This window comes from Macrobrachium rosenbergii, chromosome 55 (assembly GCF_040412425.1).
Source record: "Macrobrachium rosenbergii isolate ZJJX-2024 chromosome 55, ASM4041242v1, whole genome shotgun sequence".
Lineage (NCBI taxonomy): Eukaryota > Metazoa > Arthropoda > Malacostraca > Decapoda > Palaemonidae > Macrobrachium > Macrobrachium rosenbergii.
In genome coordinates this window covers 15,982,309-16,007,197 of record NC_089795.1, presented here as the reverse complement: position 1 = coordinate 16,007,197, position 24,889 = coordinate 15,982,309, and the positions used below count along the sequence as shown (strand labels likewise).

The 24,889-nt window shown below is 35.6% G+C and overlaps 1 protein-coding gene across 3 annotated transcripts in view; it reads right to left on the bottom strand.

The window, feature by feature from the left end:
• The window catches only part of LOC136835211 (uncharacterized), a 123,826-nt gene that overhangs the window by 20,558 nt on the left and 78,379 nt on the right, over positions 1 to 24,889 (bottom strand). For 2 of the 3 annotated variants that reach the window (XM_067098453.1, XM_067098452.1), the window contains exon 5: positions 18,638 to 22,940. The exons of the other annotated variant lie outside the window; for it this stretch is intronic. In XM_067098453.1, the coding sequence (XP_066954554.1) occupies positions 22,859 to 22,940 (82 nt within the window). In that variant the 3' untranslated portion in view covers positions 18,638 to 22,858. Of the gene's footprint in view, positions 1 to 18,637; positions 22,941 to 24,889 lie in introns of those variants that run through there. 3 annotated transcript variants of the gene reach the window in all.

The following is a 24,889-nucleotide window of genomic DNA, read 5'->3' as shown; positions in this document are numbered from 1 at the left end:
TTTTATACTTGATCTTGTGTCAACAAGTACTGCTCTCACCAATATACTGTATTGGCTCATCTGGCTTAATGAGGACTGGCAGGACCAGAAAAAAGGACTTGTAGTGGCTACATCAAAACCAGTTTTATCGTGTACATACATTAGAGTTCCTAAGTTGCCTTCTTTTTTGTGATGCTGTTGCTGGTAAATATTTGACAATTGATTGTATTGGTTTGTTTTCATGTAGTGATAATAATGCTATCACTTCATAGTCTTTGGGGAAATGCTGTATTTCTCCAAAGTGTAACCTGGTCTTAAGATCTTTTACGTTCTGTTGGATTATATGATTGTTTTAAATTAGAATGGTCAGATTTTTATGGTTTACTGTTTATCCTATTACAACTGGAGCTTTAGTTATTGTTCTATAGAAGTTTCATTTTTTCTGTAATTGATTTAGTTTTCTAGAGTTCAACAGTTTCATCTCTAGCTTCATTTTTGGACCTTGTTAGAATTTTTTCTAGCAATTTATCTAAAGGTGCGTGTGTGTGTGTGTGTGCGTGTTCTTTTATGTCATATGATTGATTCACATGCATCCTTTTTTGTGAATTCTTTACCAGTTGCTTCTTTATTTCTATACATACATACTTTATAAATAAGGTTTCTTATTGTGTTCATTAGGCTCTTTTGTTTACATGCTTGTTTTCATTGCAAAGTTTAATAAAGCAATATTTTATTTCCATGTGTTATCATGTTTCTCACTTGGTTTTTTCCTATGAATTTCTTAGTGATGAGCACTGTCAGGGGGCTGATTACATCTCCAGTCACATATTCCTTCTGATCTGCCGTTTACTTTTCTTTTGATGAATCATGGAGCATCAACTGACTAGTTTAACTGATGCTGATGGTTTAATTTGTTAATTTCTTGATATTGGTTGTTTTCTCTTATTTTTTATTTTGGTTTAACAGTTGATTGGTTTCATTGTGGTCATTAATTTTTTTCTAAAGGTTTCATTTTGGTCATTAGTTTTTTTTTTTTAAAGAGTTCTTCTAATGGTCTTTTATATATCTTGAAGGTTAGAAACTTAGAAACATTAGTTCCCACCTTCCATTTGAGTTATGGTATTTAATGCTACATTCTTTTAGGATTGTATTTTCTACATCTAATCTTGAAGTTTTATTTTTTTACTTTGTATAATGTTTCTTTATTCTAGTTTAGCTTCTCTTATGGACATTGCTGTTCTATCTGGAAGTATTCTTAGTTCTGTTGTTGTATATATATAATGTGCACACTCTTTAGATCTTACACAGTAATTCAGACTACTGTTTATGCATGTTGGTTTACAATACATCCACTTTGTGGTGATCATTTGATCCACAGTATGTTCTCTGGTGTTGCTGTGGCTTTTTGTTTTTTTTCCATATTTATTGAAATTACACTATAAGGGATTAGGTACATATAGTCTTACTAATGTATTCTGACCTGAAATTCTAATTTCTGGGTTTTCCGACCTGTGTCACCCGGTGAAATAACCTTTCAGCACTTATTTCTAGGTAAAGCAAATAAGTGCTGAAAGGTTATTTCACCGGGTGACACAGGTCTCTCCCCAGAAATAGATTTTTCCTTTGGCAAAATCCTTTTATAATTTTTTTTTTTTTTGTCAGAAAGTCATTGCAGTTGCTGGATGTCTATTTAACAAGTAGATTTTCAAGTATTAGTGATGAAATTAAGTTTTCACTTTCTAATACTGACCAGCTCTTGTTTCCAAATACAGAATCAAAATAAGATCCAGCCCAAGTGTAGTTTGCCTTTTTATTAACGTGAAAGGTTTTAATGTTTTAATTTATTTACTTCTTATTTGATTGGATGAATCCCAATTGTGCGCCAGAGGCCAAGAGCTGTGATTTGATGTGAATTATAAACTTAGCTGCCACTCCTGAATCTGGGCACTTATGGCCAATGAGCACTTAAGATAGTGAAAAAATGGTGTTGGAGTGTTTGGAGAGATCTGGAGAATAAAGGAAATCTTAATGTGGGACAGAGAAAACCCCTCAGCTGCACCAAGAAGTAACAGTTAAGACTGAAGAAAGGAAGAGGGGAATAGAGTTAAAAGGCTAAAAAGTGGATGTAGGACATCTAAAGGTAATTGGATTTTTATTCATATACAAAATAAATTTAAACTAGGATGGCTTTCCTCCATACATGGGGGCACTACAAGGATAGGAGCTATACTTCTATGCATCTTTAAAAAGGCAACTGTCTGGGAGACCAAACAGAATACTGTATATACACTTTACCCTCAGTGCCTTAGGGGTTGTCATTCTGTTAAGATCAGATCCAAATCTAAGAGGGAGTGACATACTGTTTTCCCTCACTCAGCCTGTCATTTTTACAGGTGGAAACATGCCATTCACTGTTAATCCAAATCATTTAGCATCACCATCACAGAGTGTATTAATGGAATGAAAGAAAAATGCTGTTAATCAGAGAAAAAATGCATGACTAAAATTTGTACAGGTGGTTTCCAACATGCCATTCATAGGGGACGCCCACCAAATATTTATGTTCAGACCAAAACAGCCAACAATAGATCAAAAGCCCCACAAGACGATACTTAACTTAGAGATGGAAAAGGTGCATCACCATCGAAGATGAAGAAAAAAATAAAATGGAATGAAACAAAAGAAAAATGCTGAAAAATGGAATAATCAGAGAAAAAATGCTCTTTTCGGGGTTTTAATAAGAGAGATCTTTCAAATTTGTAGTAGGCACTCACCCTTCATTATACCGCGTCTTCTAAAAGATTTGGTCGTGTAACCCCAGCTTTCCTGAAAGCTCTTTTTCTCTGGTTATCTAGCATTGTTATACCTAGAAATTCGGCTATAATGGAATTTCACCGCTGACACGGACTGGACTGAAATAGATTTTTCCTCTGTCAAAATCCCTTTTATGGTTGTCATCAAAGCACTGGGACATTATCTCTCAGCTGCCATCCTCTACACTCCCAACACCGGCAACAGGTCAAGGATCCAGGATGCTTGTTATGGAGTACTTCAGAATAAATGTGTGCGCATGGGGTAGCACACAACAATGAAGCCTTGTGGGATGATGGAAAAAGTTAAGTGTACCTTAGTTTAACCAGACCACTGAGCTGATTAACAGCTCTCCTAAGGCTGGCCCGAAAGATTAGATTTATTTTATGTGGCTAAGAACCAATTGGTTACCTAACAACGTGACCTACAGCTTACTGTGGAATCCGAACCACATTATAGGGAGAAGTGAATTTCTATCACCAGAAATAAATTCCTCTTATTCTTCATTGGCTGGTCGGAGATTCGAGCTCGCGAGCCAGCAGAGTGCTCGCTGAGAACGGAATCCACTTGCCCAACGAGGAACTGTGGGATGATGGATCATGGGCATGAACAGGATTTAACAAGCTGGTCTGGCTGGGGAGCTGTTTCCACAAAATAAGACTATTTATGACTAAAGGGTCTGTAAAGAACAAGTGACGAAAATGCAATAACAGCGAAGAAAGGAAACTGGGGGTTATGTACAATGCTGTTTAACTTACACAATTGTAACTGATGAGGTGTACAAAAGTCTGCAGTGTCTGGGAACATTCAAAGACCATGAATGTAGGCTGTATGATTGATGACATCACATGAAAAATACCAAAGTTTCAAAAAGGGTAGCACAAAGAGAATACTTTCATAAACATTTTATTAACATGGGCTCTGTCTGTGTAAATCCAGGGAACATAAATATGTGTGGTACTGAATGAACACATGAAAATTCATTAAAAACCACATAATAACAATCAACTCCACACTTAATATTTATGAAACACTAGATTACTCTTAGGTTTCCTAAGGCAAAATAGTTTGTATAGATAGTATTTCTCTTGTACATTGTCAGATTGATGCAAATCTAAAGAAATAATAAAAATACTATTTAAATCCTTCAAAGAAAACCTTAGTGGCTAAATACTAAATGTTATTGTGACGTGATTCAAACACTGCAAACAGATTAAAAAACAGGTTTTGACATAAGAAAAACCTATTTTTGGTAGCCGCTGGAGTCCTCAAAGAGTTACACTCTCATGGTCCCACCAGGGCTTCATAAGACAGACCAACCAATCTCAACTGAAGCCTTAATTTTATTTCCAAAAATCTATTCTTATTTCTGTACTCCACAGAACATTAAAGCTGCATTTTTACAATGCATTCCACAAATTCTAAAAAAAAAAAAAAAAGAGAATATCATCAACCCTTGGAAAATAACCAAAACCATAACTTTTATATTGGGCAAAATATTCTTTGACTAGAAATTTTTAAATATAACTGAAGACGCAGCACATCCAGACACTCTTAGCTGACAATACAAAAAAATATTAAATGACTGTCTTATTTTGAATAAAAGGCACCATGCACAGCAAAACCTCAAAGGATGGGGAACTTGGCAGTAAAGCAAAAAAAGCAAAAAATTTATAAAAAATAAAAAGAATATACAAACCATATGCTAACCAACCAGATACTGCAATGTATTATTCAGAAAGAATGCATTCAACATTCCTCATGGTTTATTCTCAGAATGTGGGGGAGTCCAATGAAATCACTCCCAACTGATGGCACTCTAAATAAAATAATGCAATGAAGTTTCTGGGTATGTGGCAGAAAAAGCACAAGAAAATACATAAAACAATGCAGTGAAGTTTCTGGGTATGTGGCAGAAAAAGCACTAAAATCTGAACTTCCCCAAAGTTTTTACTTGAAACACCAAAACCAGTAAACTGTACATTCTTGATACAAACCCCACAAAAATACACAAGCAACTGCATAAACATACCTACAATTCAATGACAAATACTAATGGATGAATTATCAAGATTTGGGGACTAATTTGAATGAAAATGTATTTTTAATTTTTATGCAATCCACAAAAAAAAAATTCTTATACAGGATGTCAAAGTAGTAGAAAAAAATACCTGAATGTGAAAAGGAACTGATAATAGCATCGAAAGTTGAAAGAAACGATAAAACAGCCCAAGAACAATAAAAATTGTTTGCTGATGACTCATATGCTTTAAAGTACAAAGAAAAATTTATCTTAAACTTTCATAATTTCCCTACAAACTTACAAACCAAAATGCACCCTTATAAACAATACATTCCTTAGTAAACATTACTTACCTTAAAAGATTAACAGAAACATGCGTAACAGCAAATCAGTACAGTAACATATATAAACATTCACTTTTGTTTGTATATGTTACTGGTCAATACTTGAACTTGGGTTTTCGATCAAATACCCTACAATGCTGTATAACTACAAATCCTACTTCATGACTCCCTTTTCATTAGCCAGTTTAGATATACGAAGTAAAAGATAAAAAAAAGGTGGGCAAGAGACAAGATTAATGCAATTCTTTTCACATTTGAATTCTTTTCACATTTGTTAACCAAAATCATTACCTTGATCACAAAAACTATTACAAAATTTACTTTTCCAAATATAACAGCACACAAAAACTTTAAACTGATACTGGAAGTAGCTGGTTGTGTATAAAGACTTATTCTTCCACTCAAGAAAAGATTCAATAAATATTGTATATCTGTTTACCTTTTCAAACTGTACAGTTTAAGAAAATGATTATTGCATAAGTAATTTTGTATTAAAAACTCTATAATTTTTCATGATTTAATTTTTGGTACGAGAAAGGCAATATGTCAAGGTGTTGTTTCACAAGACCACATCCATTTTCATCTTAGGGTTGCTAAGGTTTTGAAAGAAAACTTGACAAAAATTTGTAGATAAAATTTTTTTTTTTTTTTTAATTATCCTTCCCTAATCTGCAACCACTTAATTATCTATTGCACAATCTAATCATACTGGTAAGTGATGAAGCCAAATATGTTCTTAGCCCAAATATGGAGATAGCATTCTTTGAATTGTTACAATATTTACCGACTGAATTAGAACAGTGTATGATGATATAATAATTCCCTAAATGGCTAGGTTATTCAAACTGTTGCTATTTACATGGACAAAGTTACTATTTATACAATACTGTCCTTGGTCAAATTCTGGTATCAATTTCCTTTACCTGATTATTTCATCAATTTTACCTTGCCATCTAAAGAATACTGTTAATTCCTATATAAATAACTTACCTGTGTCTTGCAGATGAGTTAAGTCACCACAAATTTTAACTTACCTCCTTGCAGATGAGTTAAACTAACCACAAAGAAAATAGACAATTTAGTGGTATTGGTAACAACACCAAGTTAGAACAGAAACAAAGAGTGGTAACCATTACATCCCTCGTCTCCCCCTACAGTATCTGGCCCGTTAATAATTATTAAAATTAGTCCCTGTCAGCAATAATACGAGGTATTTCACAATAACAACAAAAACAAACCTGAAACACTTCTTTTGAAAAGTGGTTATCTCTAAGTAATATCTAGACTGTGTATGTTCAAGCATTAAGACAATAGTATAATTTCTTACGTATCCATTTTACTTGTCCTTAAGTACATGATATAAGGTGAATCATGTAATAATGACTATCCACAAAAACATTACTGGTCAAGATTTTCTTTTTTTCTCCCTTAAACTCCAAGAGACACAATAAAAAATATATTTTGCAATCCAACTAAAGTGACTGACTACACAATTTTCAGTTTCAAGAGTTGAAAAAGTGCCTACTCAAAATTAATTCATATAAGAAAAGTAATACAGCTGACCAAATGAGCTAACTTTCATTCCAGTTTACAAGCTTCTATTAATGTAGGATGATTAAATAAATGGACACAAGTAATAAGTTTAAAGACAGAATTATAGTTCTGGCTAGATCAAACCAAAATACAGTAATTAAATGTTATAGCAATGACTACTAGACTAAAAGAGTAAGCACATTCTTGCAATAATCTACTGTCCACTTGCAAGACTTCTGACCTTTTCCAAGCCCAATCCTGTATATCAAGTCTTGAAAATTTAGTTTTAAAAATTTACTAAATAACCTAAAACCTAAGATTTCATAAAAACGTACACAGTACACAATGCTGAGATACAGGATTTTACTTGAAAAACGTGTAATCAAAAGACCTCCATACTGTCACTTCTGTCAATGTTATTAATGTCAGACATTATGGCACAACCTTCATCAATACTGTACATACTGTAGAAGAGACCTGCAAAATATCTGGTGTTGTGTACATTTCATATTCATACTATTCCTTATAGAAAAGATGAATTAATAAATCTTACCAGAAAATTGTTTAACCTGAAATTATTTGTAAAATAACATTATATATCATAGACATGCATTTCTAGTACTTTTTCACAGCTGTAGACCCATGATTATGAAAGAATATCTTCCTACTACAAAATGAACAAAGGGCAAAAAGCATAATCAGATTTGACAATATGGACATACTCAATAAAAGACTACAAAGTAAAATCAAAATATTTAAATTAGCAATTACTGTACTATGAAAATGATCTCTCTCAATGAGCCATTTACAAACAATAAACAAAGCTGTCCAAAACACAATGCAGAACCTGGGCTTACAAGGCTGGAGGCTGGGTTGTGCTATGTTCAGGTCTGTGTGCTCATGAATTTTGTTTAAAGTTTCTCTATAATAATTATAAAACTTGTGTTGCCCTTTTCTTTTTATTTTTATAAGACTGTCTTCTCATGATTTTACTGGAAACATTTTCTACAAATGCCATACTGTATGAGCATTGCTATATTTTTCTTCTTTTATTTGATAATTTGTCTTCTCTACAACATAGGTCCACATTATTCTGTGCATGACTATTCTGTTTGATGTTACTAACACAATTTAGGTGCCTATTCTCTTAATTTAAAAGATCCAACTCTACTTTGTACTTTTATCAGATTACCTATATTTAGTAACTGAATTTAATAATAGTAAAATAACTACATAAGCTGTTTGTAACTTTGGACATCAGTTAAAACTACCAAAACCTCTAAATCAAAATTAATATTAAAAGATGCAAGGAGAAAAATGTGAAACAAAATGCATTATAGCACACAGAAGCATGATGAAAATACAGTTCATGTAAAAAGTCTCATTACTGAAAAGATAGCCCTAAAAATATATACTTGCAACTGAATTTACTGTTTTTTCGTTAAAAATATTCGTGATATTCTTAAGTATCCCAAAATTTTATAATCTAAGGCTGTCCACGCTCTAATCAGAATTCAGTGCCATCAAAGAAGCATAAAACAAATACAACACCAAATGCATAATAGATCAACAGGATTCACATGAAATTTATTATATTCCAGAAAAGGCAAGTCCTTTCAGTAAATACTTTTCAAATGAATTTGGTATTTGACTAAAAGCATTCAGGAGCATCTTCAACAGAAGGATTTTGTATTATATTGCAAATCCTAAAATATTATAATTTGGTAAACTGGAAATGTTGAAGTTTCTCACAAAATTTCTTGTGTGTATTGTTTTCCAATGTTTGATATGCTTTATGTTGTCAGCTCAAGTTGGATAATCACTCAGGATATGTTTGACTGTGTGTTTTTCAGCATTATCTGTATTCAGGAATTAATTCATGTGAATTATTTATCAAAATACCCACAGGTAACTGATGTGGTTTTCAATGTGGTATTCTTTTGTTGTGAAGAAACCCACAAGCTAACAAGTAGTTTAACCTGTTTTAAACTGCCTCCCATTCACTAAAGATTATGGGTTTTAAAGATAGCAGCAAATCACAAATAAAATATGAAACATACTGATTCAACCTTGACTTTGAAAAGATGGATCCCAAGACACATTATTAAAGATTACCTGATAATGAAGCGATAAAACAGAAAGAGAGGACTCTTTATACAACAAAATCTAGTAAAAACAATATTTATAGAACAGTTACCTGAAACATGAAGAAAATAGCATGCAAAAAAGCAACATCTTAATTAGAATAAACAAGCAACAGCCAGGCTAAAATAGACGAGAATGAAATGTAAGACTATCTACGTGTTGCTTTAATTATATAGAGTGTGATATGCCACGTCTAACCATTGATAAAAAATGTCTGATACTTGAAAATAAGGTTTAATGATATTTCCTGTATAAAGTTTTCCTTTACAATAACATTATTAATTCTACTATTTTTTTAATTAAAATATTTATAATATATAATTTAAGAGCAACAACACAATATACTTTTATGCCAATGTAGCACAGTGTACATACATGTACACCTGAGTGCATCTATTGTACACAGATTGTACTTAAATCACTCATGTATCCAACATGCATACAGCACACAAGAGGAATTCAGTCCCAAACCAAGATATTATCTGGTACGGAATGAGCCAAGACCCAGGGAACACATCTAGTTATAAATGGTACCCCAAGGATACACTTGAAACACATCACAGACATTAATGCTGATCAGGCAAGCCTTTAGTATTTATATCATAGATACCGTTCTTACTTTGTAGCCTCTGACATTCTGACATGAAGTACATTATGTTAATATCACAAATGAGTAAGTTGCTTCGAGTTGATGTCTACAGGTTGGAAAATCAAAGGGAACACTAAAGACAGAGTTGGTTTTGGCAAATGATGAAAGAGGATAAGTATTAATAAACAGTTTAACCTGATAACAAGGATGACTCATGACTCTCATGAAAACAAAAGTGGGGGGAACCAGTCAAGTTATGGAGGAAGGGCTGAGATGACCTGAAACAAATGTGAATTTACGTAGAAAATCCATCCACTGAAGAATGATCTCCTTTGCTGCTAGATAACAAACACACATACACACATTTCCGATACAAAGTGGAAGACAATGAGTAATACTAAATGGTTATAAACTGTATTGAATACTTGTATCTGAAAAGCATGTCATAAAATACTTTTGTAAGTTTTTAATATAAACTCAATTATCATAGGCTGACTTAATTCCATGCCACTAAATCCTAGTCACCCCATCTTGTACTGTAACAGGTTTAGGAGCTACCACAGCAACACCCAGACCCGCATATAATAACTTTACTGAACTTAGTGCAATGGGGACTGTAGCCTCAAAAAGAAAAAAAAAAAAAAAAAAAAAAAAAAAAAGTATTTTATAACAATATACTTCACAAAACTACTAATAATAGTCTTTTGTATCCTGCAATAATAGTCACCATTAGAACAAGAGAGCACTCTACAGCCGTCACTATTTCCACCATGCTGTACAGATGAGATTTTTAAAGGGTATGCATCAACATAGGTATCTGACGTTATAAAATGGTTACTTACACTTAATTAATCACATGTTACCTGAATAGCAATTAAGGAGGAAGGATAATGGAAGGTGAGAGGAACTGATGACAATAAAGATCAGAAGTCAATTCTCAGCTAGATAAGGAGGGTTACTGTACCATGGTATGCAAATGAATTTTGAATTTGCTGCTCAGAGAAGTCTGAACGGGTAGCAGTACTAATAAAAATAGCTTGTAATTCATAGTATCCAGGAAAACCAGGCTTTTAAGTGTCACAAAGATGGTTAAAAATCAGTATGCTGAGGTACAAGAATAAACTATGCAATCGCTGTCTGTCTGCAATAAATGACCCACTGCAAATATCAAACATACAAATACAACTCAAGTAAAAATTTGTAAGAGCAGAACAGAATCTCACAAATACCTACTCCAGTGATGTTAACTATCTTCATTAAAAGTCTACCAATGATGAGGGAGCAAACACTTCATGCGTCTTTACCTCCAACTGAGGCTAATTACTGATACTGCTGGGGTAAACTTTTGTTTTAAACTGGCAGAGCCAAAAGGAAAATATATTTTTGAACACCTGATTCTTACTTATGCCTGTCATAAGCCTACAGAAGATTGAGAATAGAATCCTTAAGAGCACTTAAAATGAGACAGGGAAAAGTAGATTATCTTCCCAAACCCTACAGAGCTTCCAAGAGGGAACTGCAGAACCTAGCCAACTCTGGAGACACTTCTTTGAGCTATGAAGAACTTTTATAGCACTTAAAATTTCTCGTTGTCCTGGAAGTGGGAGTCAACGAAGACAAGCAACGAATTCAACTGCTTCTGGAGACAAGACTCCCATACACAATACATTTCCAGAGGAGAGACTCGTCTGCACCTTCCTTCTCTGCCTAGCGACTTGGCTGGTAATCAGTCCCCATGCTGGGCCAAAAAGGGGGAAAACTGTGCACTCTTAAGGCTATAAGGATCCCTGACTCCTGTATTGCGAATGAGGGTGTCTGGACTGCAAGACTCTTGATGCCGAGGGGTCAAATGCATGGTGTGCTGGTTTAGAGTAGAATCTTTGCCTACAGGACAACTTCCACTGTTGAGCAGACTAAAGACACTGATGATTTAGCTGATAAAGATAACTGCTCTAGCAGTCCTGGAAGTTTCTCACTCCACTCCTTGACTAAAGATGCCATGAACAAGAAAGTGTCCAATGGGTTAGTCATGTATAGTCCACAGAAATCACCTTGAGAGAAAAGGCTGGAGATCCTTCCTTAAAAGCTGTATCCCTCCATCTTTAGCATTATACTGGAAAACTGATAAGAGTGAGCTGGATATGCAAGCTGGAGGCTTTGCCCACGGAAAGGATCTGCCAATAAACCTTGATTACATCCAGTGTTGCCAGTTCAGGAGAGTGAGGCATTAACTGAAAAATCTTTTGTAAAGTCCATGTCTGAGGGTGACCACGAGAAAAGGAGCCTGGAGCTCCTTTTCTTGTAACCTTGACAAAACGATGAATGGTGCACTTGAAGATAAGGCCCATCAATTTTTATAAAATCTCCATAGTCGCTGGTTGGGCAATAATACAAAGCACATCCATGAGGATGGTCAACACCAAGTTCACTATAGGAAGGCCTGGGCCTCTGGTAAGAGAATCCTTATCTTGTCTACATTCAACACATGGAGGCTTTTTGAAGGGTTGAGGAAGATACTCCAACTTCACCTACTGAGAGAGAGAGAGAGAGAGAGAGAGAGAGAGAGAGAGAGAGAGAGAGAGAAAAAAAAAAAAAAAAAAAAAAAAAAAAAAAAAAAGTCAGTTATTCTTCAGAAATTCCATCATCCCCCCATTACAGCCAGTCACTGGTTATTGGTGATACGGTTTTTTGGTGCTTGTCTAGTGACAAAAATCTGTGATTTTTGACACCGATAATCGGGTCCTGGTGCAGATACATACCTAACAAGAGGTGCTGATCTCCAGTTATCAGCGCCAAAAATCGCCAATTTTCGGTATCGGCAATTTTTGCTACTGTCAAGCTATCAGAATGGAAACCGCTCCCCCGATAACCGGGGAGTACCTGTATAGCTAAATTTATTTGCAGTGTACAATTTTCTTTTATAAAGCACAGCAGAAGCTGAAAACTATTCTATGCTAAAAAAAAAAAAATTTTTTTGAAGATAATGTTTTCAAGTAAGGCCAGCCTATGTTATTGCTCACAATCCACACTTCAAAATGTCACAAACTAATCAAGGACTTCTGCTAAGGTGATGTCACCCTGGAGGGCATGAAGATTTTCATCTAGTTCCTAATCAGAATTGTCAACAAAGAGAGACTGATCCTGTCAAAAGCCAAACCTCCTCTTGGAGGGGGAATGTGGAGTGCCACGAGTGCTGAAGGAAGCACTGGGACAAGTTCCGAGCAAAGCACGAACTGCCAGTCTCTGAATAGGTGTAACTGGAACTGAGTATAAACTATAGGCAAATGCAAGAAATGGTGATTAATCACTGAAAGCACAAGCCAACAACAGGACAAGCATCCTGCGATGATGATAACGTTGATGTCAACTATAAATAACCTGTACTAAGAATGGGGATTAAAGTGAAGTCATGCCTACTGATATGCAATGGCACTTCTCAATCTTGTGCAAGAAAAGTTGCTGTAGCTGGTACAGGTATTTTCTTGCATACAAGCTAGGTTAACAGGACTATTGGATTTTGGTTAAGTGTTTTTAGTTTCTGTACTGGACTTAACACCACAAATGGATCATGCAACTATCATAATCAGACCAGTGAGTTTACATTCTGCATAATTAACAAATAAGTATAATCAGACCACTAAGTTAACATTCTCCACTCTCATTTGAGCTGTCCCACAGGATTTGGGTTTGAACAAATATATAGATCTTAATTCAATATAGTGCAACTTAAAATTTGATTGTTGGATTAACTAACAACATTGAAGATTCTGGAAAAATTCTGTTACAAGGCACCAGGAGGAGGATAGATTAGCAATTGTCTTGAAGATATTATTCAATGAGATATGGGTGACAGGGATAATACCATCAGGTTGGAAGAATAGTGTGATCTTAAAGTCCCAAAGAAAGGAGATCTGAGTTAGTTGTGGCACTTGGAGGGGAACCACTTTGTCACCTGTATCCTTGAAATTTTTCAGTATTGTTGAACAGGTTGGAGTCAGTGGTTGATGGTACTCCAAGGGATGAACAGGATGGTTTTAGAAATGGGCAGGGTTAAGCATTTAATGCAACAAGCTAATGAAATGAAAACTCAGTTAACCAAGTCTTTGTTTTGCTGATTTTGAAAAGTCCTTGATAGTATCTCAAGATGGACTGTGGGAAAAATCATGAGGCATTATGGATACCAGAAAAGTTTGTGAGGATTATTATGAACATGGCTGAGGGCTCATCTTGTAAAGTGATAGTTGATGGTTGTTTTGAATGATCCATTTGAAGTCAAGTCTGGCGTGATTCAGGGTGGCATTCTGTCTCCTCCATTGTTTGTGTTGGTCGTGGATTACGTTGTGAGAGGGGTTAAAAGAGAAACAGATGCAGGTGTACTCTGGGGAGAAAATGTGAAACTTCTTGACTTACATTATGCTGATGATGTAGTTTTGATCTATGAGGGACCAGAAAAGATGCAGAGAGTATTGGATTGTCTAGTGAGCGAAAGTCGAAAGGTTGGTTTGGTCATAAATAGAGTAAAAACTGTAATCATGAACATGAATATTGAAAATGAGCAAGATTGTCTAACTGAAGGTATGGTTGTAAAGCAAATGGATTTGTCTAACTGAAGGTATGGTTGTAAAGCAAATGGATAAGTTTAAATATTTAGGTACTTACTTAGATAAGGATGGTTCTCTGCAAAGAATTTATGGAAAGATTAAAAAAGGTTCCTCAGGCAATGAAACTGCTCAAAATATATTTGGAATAATGGGAATTTTTCTGTGCATACAAAAATCAAAATTTATAAGGTAATGGTTAGGAGTACTCTGATTTATGGGCATAAGTCATGGTACAGTATAGTGACTTCAGATAATAAATTCTTAGCATTTGAAAATAAGGCACTCAGAAAAATATTAGGAATTAGTTGGAGGGATAGGATATCAAACAGCAGAATTAGAGAAGTATCAGGGGTGCAGCCAGTCAATGAGTATGTTAGGTTCTCAAGCTGGAAGTGGCTAGGTCATGTGTACAGAAGACAGGGAATAGTACGAGATACTCCAGGGTGGATTGCCCATGGTAGAAGAGGTAGTGGTAAGCTACAGGAGACATGGTTGAGGACAATGATGCAGGAAGCAGGAGATGAGTGTTGGGGAGTTCTTGAGGAGTTAGCCCAGGGCAGAATGTGGTGGCATGAGTTCATCGAGACCCTATGGATCCCTATGGGTGACACAGGAAATTATTTGATTTACATTGCAAGTTGAAAGTTGGACAGACTACAGATATGTTTCCTTATAAGTATTAATCTTTACTCACAATCCCAAAAATTTTGCTTCATCCATTTTATTTTGTTTTTGTTACGACTAATTGTTCAAAAATTCCTGCTATTTATTCAAGGTGACTGGTTTAAGAGAAAGTAACAACAATCCTGTTACTTGTTATTATAGGGTGTCTCGATTCCATGAAAGGTTATTACAACTGCATCATTATTTTTGTACCAATTACTATAATCCTACAGATCAAAGAGTTGGCATGGTTTACCTACAACGTAAAACATAAAAAATCAGCGGTAAAAGAGTTCGGTTATTAATCTGTAGTGCTTCTCTAACACTTCTAAAATGACTGAATATCACAAAACTTTAGAATGGCATATTTTTTATGACGTTTTGCAAAACTGTTAACTATGGAAACAGGATTAAGCAATAATAAAAGATTTGTTTACATCTGAATTCACTGAAGCAAAACCAACACCAGAGGAAGCTTTCAAACCAGTGATCTATACTATGCATGTTTACGTAATTTTCCTAGGTTAAAGACACAAGCTCAATGTATTTGTACATGGCAATAAATCAAGTTTAGTGTACGTACTAGTGTGGCTGACTTACTGTCTTGACTTGCAGTTTTACTTATGACAATATAAATGCTCCAGAGCTCACTCAAATATGACAAACTTTTAATAGTTTTGTATTTTTCATAACAAGCAAACCTGAGGTCTTTACATATGGAATAAATCTCAGCTGCCAGCTGGAAACTGGTTAAAAAAGAACAAGATGTGGCATGTCCCTGTTAGCCAATGGGAGGAGAGAGGAGGCAGAGCCCTGCCTGCTTCCCTTTGAAGATGCAAAGTTATCTCTTTAACCTTCTTCTGGTAAGATGTTAGATGCTTATCTTACCCAGGATGCCAGTTTATTTAGCACTCCTGTTCACTCTGGTTTTTCTGTTTGTTTGTTTGTGTGTTGTGCTCTATATTGTGAATATGTATGTGTGTGTTTTATCTCGTGTGTAACTGCATTTCATTATGCAAACCCATGAATTATTGAAGCCTCAGACTCGGCCTCCGAGAAAATGCCCTGGGTTGATAACAATCCGTGTATGCGATATCTAGCCTCTGTTCTCACAGATCCTCATTCTACTTGCAGCAGATGCAGAGTTCATGTTTGCAGTGTAAGTAGTCCCTGTTCAGTGTTGTCATTGGTCCCTGGAGCAATGGAAGTACTATGACAGGAAGAGGAAATACAAGCGGAAGCCGTTTGACGAGTCATGGGAGGGGTTTTCACCTCCAATGGCATCGAATGCTGACATTCCTTCTTACTCTCTCTCCAAATTTGCCTCAGGGAGAGTTCGCCCCTTCTCGTTCTACTAGTGCTACATCTATACTTAAAATTTATTTAATTAAACAATAATTCATATTACTATTCTCCTATTACTCCAAAACATCTGAAGAATGCAATATAGGAAACTGACATTTACCAATGCTGACGTCTATAATTCTGCCCTTTTGCTTCAAGCGCAAGTAAAACACCACCTTAATTTGTCACAGTTATCCATTTCTGTATTGCAAAAATACTTGCATTTAACCTCACAGGTGTCAACAATTATTCCCTACTAGTAGATGCTTTTTTTTAATAAGACTACTATTTTCATTATGAGACAGTTTAATCAAATCAACCAGCTAATTTACTGAGCTCTCACAGGGGTCACTCAAGGCCCTGTAAGTCTTTATTAATAATAAAGCTTACATTTTTTTAAAGTTAGAGCTATTTAGAATCCTTGAGTTAACTGATAATGGAAATTGGAAAAATTTCTGATCTGTTTCCAAATTTTGACATTTGTTGTTGATTTTGGACATTCACACAAAAATTTTTACTGGTTAATGTAACAATCTATACATACAGGGATTGGGTATGTGGGCTTGTCATTAAATATCCATGGGTTAAAGGAAAGTGACCAACTCTATAAAAAGAGTTGAAATTATTTGTGATATATTACTCTTGCTATGAATTCCATATTCATTCAACTGAGCTTGATCTGTTATAACTTGTTACCTTCAGATTCATTACTCCATATATTCTGCCACTAACTGATTACCCTTAGTTTTAGTGATTAAATGCAATCACAAATAGGAATACCTATATGGGATCTATTCATAGTAGTTAGAGCTTTGGTTGCTTTATCGGCTTATTTCTTTAATGCCTACACCGGCAGGAATCCAACATATTTCCCAATTTTTACCACCTTCATACAATTTGAGATTTAAAGTAAGGAAAACTGGCATGTTATGTTGGGTGATATGGCTGCAATCCCCACGCCTGACTAAAATTTGGACCCATCAGTATATATTACATATTGTGAGCCTTTAAATGATATGTTCTATCACATGTTTATGATGTTCTGGGGCAATATTACAGTATTTAGACAAATATCTTGTGTACAAGTTCATACTTTTTGCATAATCTAAAATGACAAATCTTAAATCAATCTGTATTTTTCATAACTAACAAACCTATGGTCTTAAGGATAAATTCTCTGGGGCTAGTTGGAGTCCGGTTAAAATCAACACAAGGAGTTGGTGGCAACTGGCACCAGCCAACAGGGAAGACGGAGGAAGCTATGCGACCTGCCTTACCCCATCTATGCATCATTAATTCAGTTTCCTTCTAGCCCAGGAAAAATGGGGGATGGCTTGAGGTGGGCTGTATACGTTAAGACCAAAAATTTGTTAGTTATGAAAAATACAAATTGACTTAAAATTTGTCATTTGCTCATATATGGAACAAACCTCGGTCTTAATGTAAGGATGATTTACTCCTGGAGGGAGAATAGAGTGTCTTAGAACCGACTAGAGGTTCGGACCAACTGGGATCACTTCCTGACCACAGGAAGGACCTAGGATGGAGTAAAAGCCTCTGATCTGTTGAGCATAGGTTACTCAACAGCCATACATCTGGGCTAATAGAATATGAGGTACATACCTCTGTGTGTCATGATGATGGTAAAGAACTGTTGGAGACAACGACACTATGTTAGCCACCAAAGTGTTTGTTGCCATTTCCCCTCTCCCCTTGTAATAGAGAGGAAAGGAACTTGCTTCTATAAAGAATGTGTATTGTGTAAGAACAAACATATAAACTTTATGGAAAGGAAGCTTGCTCATTTGCATCTAACCAGTTCCAGCATATAATGGAATTATTCTCTCTACTGCCTGCCAGTAGAGAAGAAAAAGAAAGAGAAAGGAAGAAGACCAGTCATCTCATTCACTCTCACTTTCATATCCAACATCATATTTAATATACTAACTGTCCCGTCAGTATCAATTTAAAAAATTTAATAACTGCATAAACCAAAAATATTTATTACTGGCAAGTGTCTTTCTGATATACAATATGCACTGTTGGTTGAAAGCTGAACAATCACTATACATTCAGGGATAGGGAAATGTGGGTTATTCATCCAATACCCAATGCCCTAGTGTCCAACAAATGTGACCAGTAGGAACACAGGATATTACTTCAATGTGGCATTCTCCTTAGTGAGCGGACCACAAACAACAGATGGTTTAATCTTTTATGGTTGCTGTCTGTTCATTATTCCACAACTACCATTTACAACAGATTGTCCAAGAATATGTATATTTAATCGTCACATTAACTGCCGCTTTATCAACATCCTCATTTCCTTGAATACCATATATGCTGGGATTAACATATTTACATTTGTACTGGCTTCAAATAATTCATGGAATGAACACATTGTCTGTTGAGCATTTTATAAATTTGCTGGACAGCATTAGAGTGACAAGTACATTTCACAGGCAAATTGTCCACATTACCTCTCTGCTTTCACTTTTTTCAGTCTGAAGGGAATTTAGGTTTTACAAGCACATACCAGAAGATAGCCAAAAACTTGCCATCATTAACTGATAATTTACACATACCCACTCCCCTCAAGTTTATATTTTTCAATTAAATAAGGCTAACCCAAAGGATTTGTTCTGATAAATATTTCTGTCCATATTTGATACATTATATCTTACAAATCTGATGCTTAGATATGAAAATGAATACTAACAGAATTCTTTCTAAGATCTGCTCCCATATCTTGACATGCATTGTTGGATGAAGCAAGGTTCATATGACTGTGACCAGTTCAAAGAAAATGGGGCATTATATTCAGAATGATGAGCACCACAATCCAACAGTAGATTTAAATCTTAAATTTGTTATAAGCTGCTTCCTCACTCCACATACTATATTTTGGAAAGCAATTTGTGATGCAGGGTGCAAACATTGCATGAGCATGTACTGACCTTCATGTTTAATTACGATGTACAATAAAATTTATTATTTGGATACTTACCTATTGTTAAAGATAGCTTGTATCACCTTGCCTATCTGCACAGAGACATATGCTATCTTTAACAATGGGTAAGATTCATCACAATTAAATAAATCTTATGTATCAGGGGTGGTAAAACTGGTACACTTCATTTCCTATATTTTTACATATTTCTACTTTCCTGAAATTCAGGTCTCCATCTCTACTACTAGAAGAGAAATTCATGTTTGTATCATGCACTGTCCATAAATTCCCTAATAAAATGTATAATGGTGACAAAAAATTGAAAAGTATCAAGATTATATGGAAAGATGATTATTATAACAAATGGTTTACTAAAGTCATTAAATATAATGTCAATCCTTAAAAATTTAGTACAGTATTGGATAAACTTAAAATATGGGAAGACTGACAAAATTTCTTTTAAGGATCTGTTTCCGATACTTGATACATGTTGAAAGCTGGACAATCATCAAAGATATATTTGCCCTGCAAATGCCATTCTCCATTCTCTGCATTCAGGGATTGGGTCATGTTCGTTTTCATCAAACATGCAAGGTCAAATGGGCGTGACCAATAGTACTTCAATATGACTTTTTTTACTGCAGAAAACTAAATCCAACAGCTGAAATAATATTTTAACCCGTCAGGATCATTATTCCACATCACCTGCGATTTTCTAATGGTAACAAAAACAGGTATACTTGATCTTGTCATGGTAACTGCAGCTTTTGCCATTTTGTCAGCACACTTTCAATTCTTGAAAAGCTCACTTGTGCAGAGACCCAACATACTCCACCATTTATACTGGTTTCGTACAGCTGGTGGAATGTAAACCTTACTTGTAGAACAAAGGGACTTTCAGGTCAATATTTTTGAAGGGCTTCTACAACACTTATCAAATCATTTAAACTTATAAAATCTTGTGGTGGCAGGTTTTTAATAATCTCAGGTGCTGATTTTACAGACAATTCTGCATCATTTCATAGAGAAAACACACTTGTTTCATCAGATGTTACTGAAACAAATCCAGCAAAACATGGTTTTCAGGGGATAGATAGTACAAGTGCAGACATTGGAAATGGCTTGGTTTTCATCATGTAGTCTCTCTTAACTGAATGTATACTGTTGCAGCTTCCTTACTATAAGCAATTCAGACAATTCATTTTCACCACAGACAATAGATTTCTTCATATAATAGAATAATGAGCATTAGACCTTGTCATCAAAAGAGGTACACAGGCCTACCAACATACCAGAGAATAATTGGACCTATCTTTTTACAAGAGTGTTCAACATGCAGGGCTACTGCCACACATTTAAAAATTGGAAACATTTCTTGGGCTACTAATATTAGCAAATAATTATCATGCCAATATTAAACCATGATGATCTGCTGATTACAGATGTGATTGGTGCAGCAATTCAGATTTGCATTGTATTGCAATGCCTTCACCTCTTATTGAAAAAAAATTAAGGGGCAAAGCAACATTCCTTGCATGAAGGGAAGATAAGCTTGCCACTCTTCACAGCTACTGAATACCTCTAGCCTTCAAGATGATCTTCCCTTTTCATTTTCAAGATTCTCAATGTGAGCAGGGACCCAGCAAATTTTGACATCAGTGGTAGGAGATGAAATACAAAAAGATGAGAGCATCTGTGGTATCTGAATGGCAAGTTCTTATTCTGTACATTTATGTCCAAAGCATGCACTGATGCTGTCAGCTCTCCAGCAAATATGTACACATGGCATTCCTCATAAACTTTTGAAGTTGATTCTGGCCAGGCTCTTTGATACCAGTATAATGCAACCTGAGGTCAATTCTTAAACTCCACAGAAGTTCTTTCAAATGAATATAAAAAACTTCACTGGGAGGAGTTTCAAAAGCCCTGGAACATATTCTTAAGTTCATCTTCTGAACAGTAGTACTCTCAGTTTGGGAAAAAAAATGATAAGTACATTTGAATCCCATACTCCAGTTTGGGCCTGCAGAGGAGTATCTCAGTCAACATTTTTGTCAAAATCCCAACCTAAAATCAAATGCCACTTTAATTTTAGCATGAAAGCACTTAGAAATTGTGAGGGTAAGTGTACTTTTATTTTTTAAACATGCTGCAGATACTTAAGTAAAACATAAATCCCAAAAAATTCACCAATCCTACAACACACACACAATGTCCTTTGCAGTGTTCCTTTGGGCCCAGCTGCATTGCTTTCTTCCTTATACTTTGCAGCCATTCATCTTGCCTTTGTAGTTGTTAAGTTTATTACCACACAGTCTGTTGCACCTGTGACTAATTTGTGGAATGATGTTACTAGTCAAGTACAGAATAGTTGAACTGATTGAACTCCAGATGATCCAACTGGGTACAACTGCTCTCTTGCTGAGCAGGCTCTTTAGTCTCTTACTTCCTACTTCAATTGCATTTACTCCATTGTTTTTCTATTTTTCTCATAGGTTAATCTCTACATTTTTCCATAATGGGTTACTTTACCTTTTGAAGTCCTCAGAGAACCCGGCTTTTCCAATGGGGTGGCAGCATGACTACTACTAACAAATGATAACATCATCATTCCATCCCCTTTGGTCTCTTCTGTAAGTCAGTACCGTAGGATGAAAAATTATAAACTTATGCACAAAGCACATAAACTCCAGAAAGTGTTAAGAGAAAATATTAGTGGAAGAGAGAGAGAGAGAGAGTCAAAAGAGCTTAGAGCAATTTATACAACCAACTGAACTGCAGTGTTTATGCGAACCTTGTGTTTAGAAAAACAAACCAACATAATATAAGGCTATCCTGGAATCGCTTACAGAAACTGGAATCGCTTACAGAAACTATCAGCAAATACAATATGGCCCCCAACATAAAATGTCAAATCCCCAAATTTTAAATGAAATATTTAATGGATAAAACAATAACGATATGTCAACCAATTGGATTGGTTTACCAAGCACAAGACTACCTGGTACAGATTATACAATTCATAAAACCAATCTGATCTTTATTTCCATGCTAAAGGCTGGCCTGATCAACCCTTTACCTATCAGTGTGTAAGTATCCTTATTGGATATATGTATGACTAGAAATAGCTGCTTTCCCAAGGATTTGGCTGATTGGCTCATACACAGCTGCTTTCCCGAGTTGGCTGATTGGCTCAAACAGAAAACTTCATACATATGCATATGCTGAACTTGGCGATTATCATAAATCAAACATGATAGAACTTGACTGTATAAGAGCAAACCTGTCTGACTTGCTACATTCTGGAATACACAGAAACTGACTGCAAACAAAAGCAAAAATTACTGTACACTTTTAGTACTCAAGAACAAAAATATAATGTTTAAAGGCAAAATATATTCATGGGAGTGAAAGATATTGAAAATACCTATAGCATAAGATCTCTTACAACTACAGAAGTACTAAAACATATTTGGGCTTCTTAAAAACGGACTTAAACCACATATGTTGTAAAACCACACTGAGGCATTTTCATTATAAATTTTCTTCTTGCACTAAGTTTTTCTGATATGCCATACAGACTAGACAACAATAGGTATCAAAAGATATAACCTTATTTACATTTCTCTGCATCATCAAAATATGGGATTGTGGAAACACATGGTGGTTCTTGACCGTCAGTTTTCCTAAAGCCCACAGACACAACAATATTTTTATATATAATAAATCTTTCAGTTTCATTTTGTAATGACATGGAGGTGAGAACTACATTTTGCATAACTTCAACAGATAATCCTCACAGAAATACTGGTATTCACTAGTTGATAAACACTTATCCTTCCCAACAAGGACTCATCTGCTTCTGTTCATAATAGCTTAGTCACCAGATGACAGACGTTTGTTGGACAACTTTCTACGAGGCCTTAAATTGATTACTCTTTTTGCAGATTCACCAGATCTGAAAAATTTACATACCCCACTGTGAAAACCATCATACTAATGAAAACAAAGAAATAATACAAGTAATATACCGTATTGCAGTGATAAAAACCATAAAGTTTATAAAATAAATAATTTTGGTATTAACATGACAGTATAGTATACATCAAAGCCCCAGTGCCAGTGTTTGAATGCAGTTCATGTATATATTAGAAAACTGTTCTGATGCAATATACAGCCTAGCCCAGGCCTAACAATGGACTGCCCAGAAAATTAAAATAATGCACCTTATGTAAGTATAGTATATATAAAATAAAAGGCCCTTTTTCTTCAACTTGGGTACACAGATAACAATATACAATTACTAGTGTTCTTTTTTAGGGAAAATTTGGGGGTAAACATTGCATAAAGTCGAATATGTTATATACTGTATACAATTAAAAGTGGGTATAATTCAGGAAAGAGAGTTGGAAGCTCATAAACTACTTGGAATTAAGTACAGTTTTCTCAAGCCTCCAAGCATTCATGCTTGGATACTGGATCACTGAAATTAGGGTCTAGTTGACAAAACCACTAGAGCTTACCCATGCTATCAAGGCAGGGCATGGTCAAAGACAGTTTTGTTAGCAATTGAGAGTTTTACTTGGTCAGAATGGCATGAGGTCATCATCACCCAAGAGTTTGCATTGTCTTCATGGATGCTCTAAGCCTGGCTCATCTGAGCCTTCCCTCAGAGTGGTTTCTTTACTTAAAATGTCTGCAAGATCTAACAAGTGTAGGGTGATGACCTTGTTAGATCTATTCATCACACCACTGAATGACATATACCCACCGTATTCTTCCCAGCCAAAACCCTCCATAAGGCAGTAGACACCATGCTTCAGTCTTAGGACAATCTGATGTATGTGCGTTTCCACCGGTCAGACTGTTGAGACAGGCTACAGAAGAGTTCTATGTTGAATACCTTGATGGCTCTCATCACCCTTTTTGGCAGCAGGAAGAGTGGTTCCTGTGCCCCCCGCTCATTACTTGCCATCCTAGGCTTCTTTCTGCTAGAAAATTTTTTCGAAGCACCTCCACACTTCCACCATTTTCTGTCATTCTAAGACACTGCACCTCCATGTACAGCAATTACCAAGCATAGCCTCAGAGAGAATGACTTCTTTGAAGGTTGCTGCAGAAGCTACTGCTAATTCAGCAGGTTCAGTACCAGTGCCACTAACCAAGGAAAATGGGCCGGATCTATGGTTTGGTGGGATGAATGAAGTTCTCATCTGCCTGAGGCATCTGTTCCTGATGTTTCTAACCTCAAGACAATGTTCCTGATTGCCCTAGCCTCCTTGCCCTTTTGGGAGATATTTTTCATTCCACCTGCTGCTTCTCGTTTTTGGTGATCTGCCTGAACTAGAGTTTGTGGCCATGAGTCCGTCAGTCAGTAAACAAAGTTTGTTCTTGGACTTCGTTGCTACCCCTACTTCGGCCTCCTCTTCTACTGAAGTTCTGTCTCCTTTGACCTGTTAAAACCCTGGAGTTGTACCTCCAGAGGACAGATCCTCCCAGCCTTCTTCTCCTCATCTGCTCTTTAACGAGTTACCAAAATCATTTGCCCTACTTCTAAGATCTGTATTTCCTATTGGCTTTGGCTTATTTGAACTGTCACATGAGAACCCTAATAAAAATCAAGGCCCACACAGTCTGAGCATTCTACTCCTCCCTGGCTTTCAAGTATAAACTGAAACACTTGGAGTTGACTAAATACTTTCGTTAAATTTCACCTAAGAGATGTGGCTAATAAATATTTTGATGTTTATTTGTTGGCACCTATCACAAAAGAGGATCATGTGCTACCAGTTGGGAAGTATTTGAGTCAATTATCCTTATCTCTTTCAAGACTTGATTCCTCACAATTATGGTTGACATGGAGGTATGCACTTGCTAACTGTGCTGTATTGAGTAACGTCTTCCCTT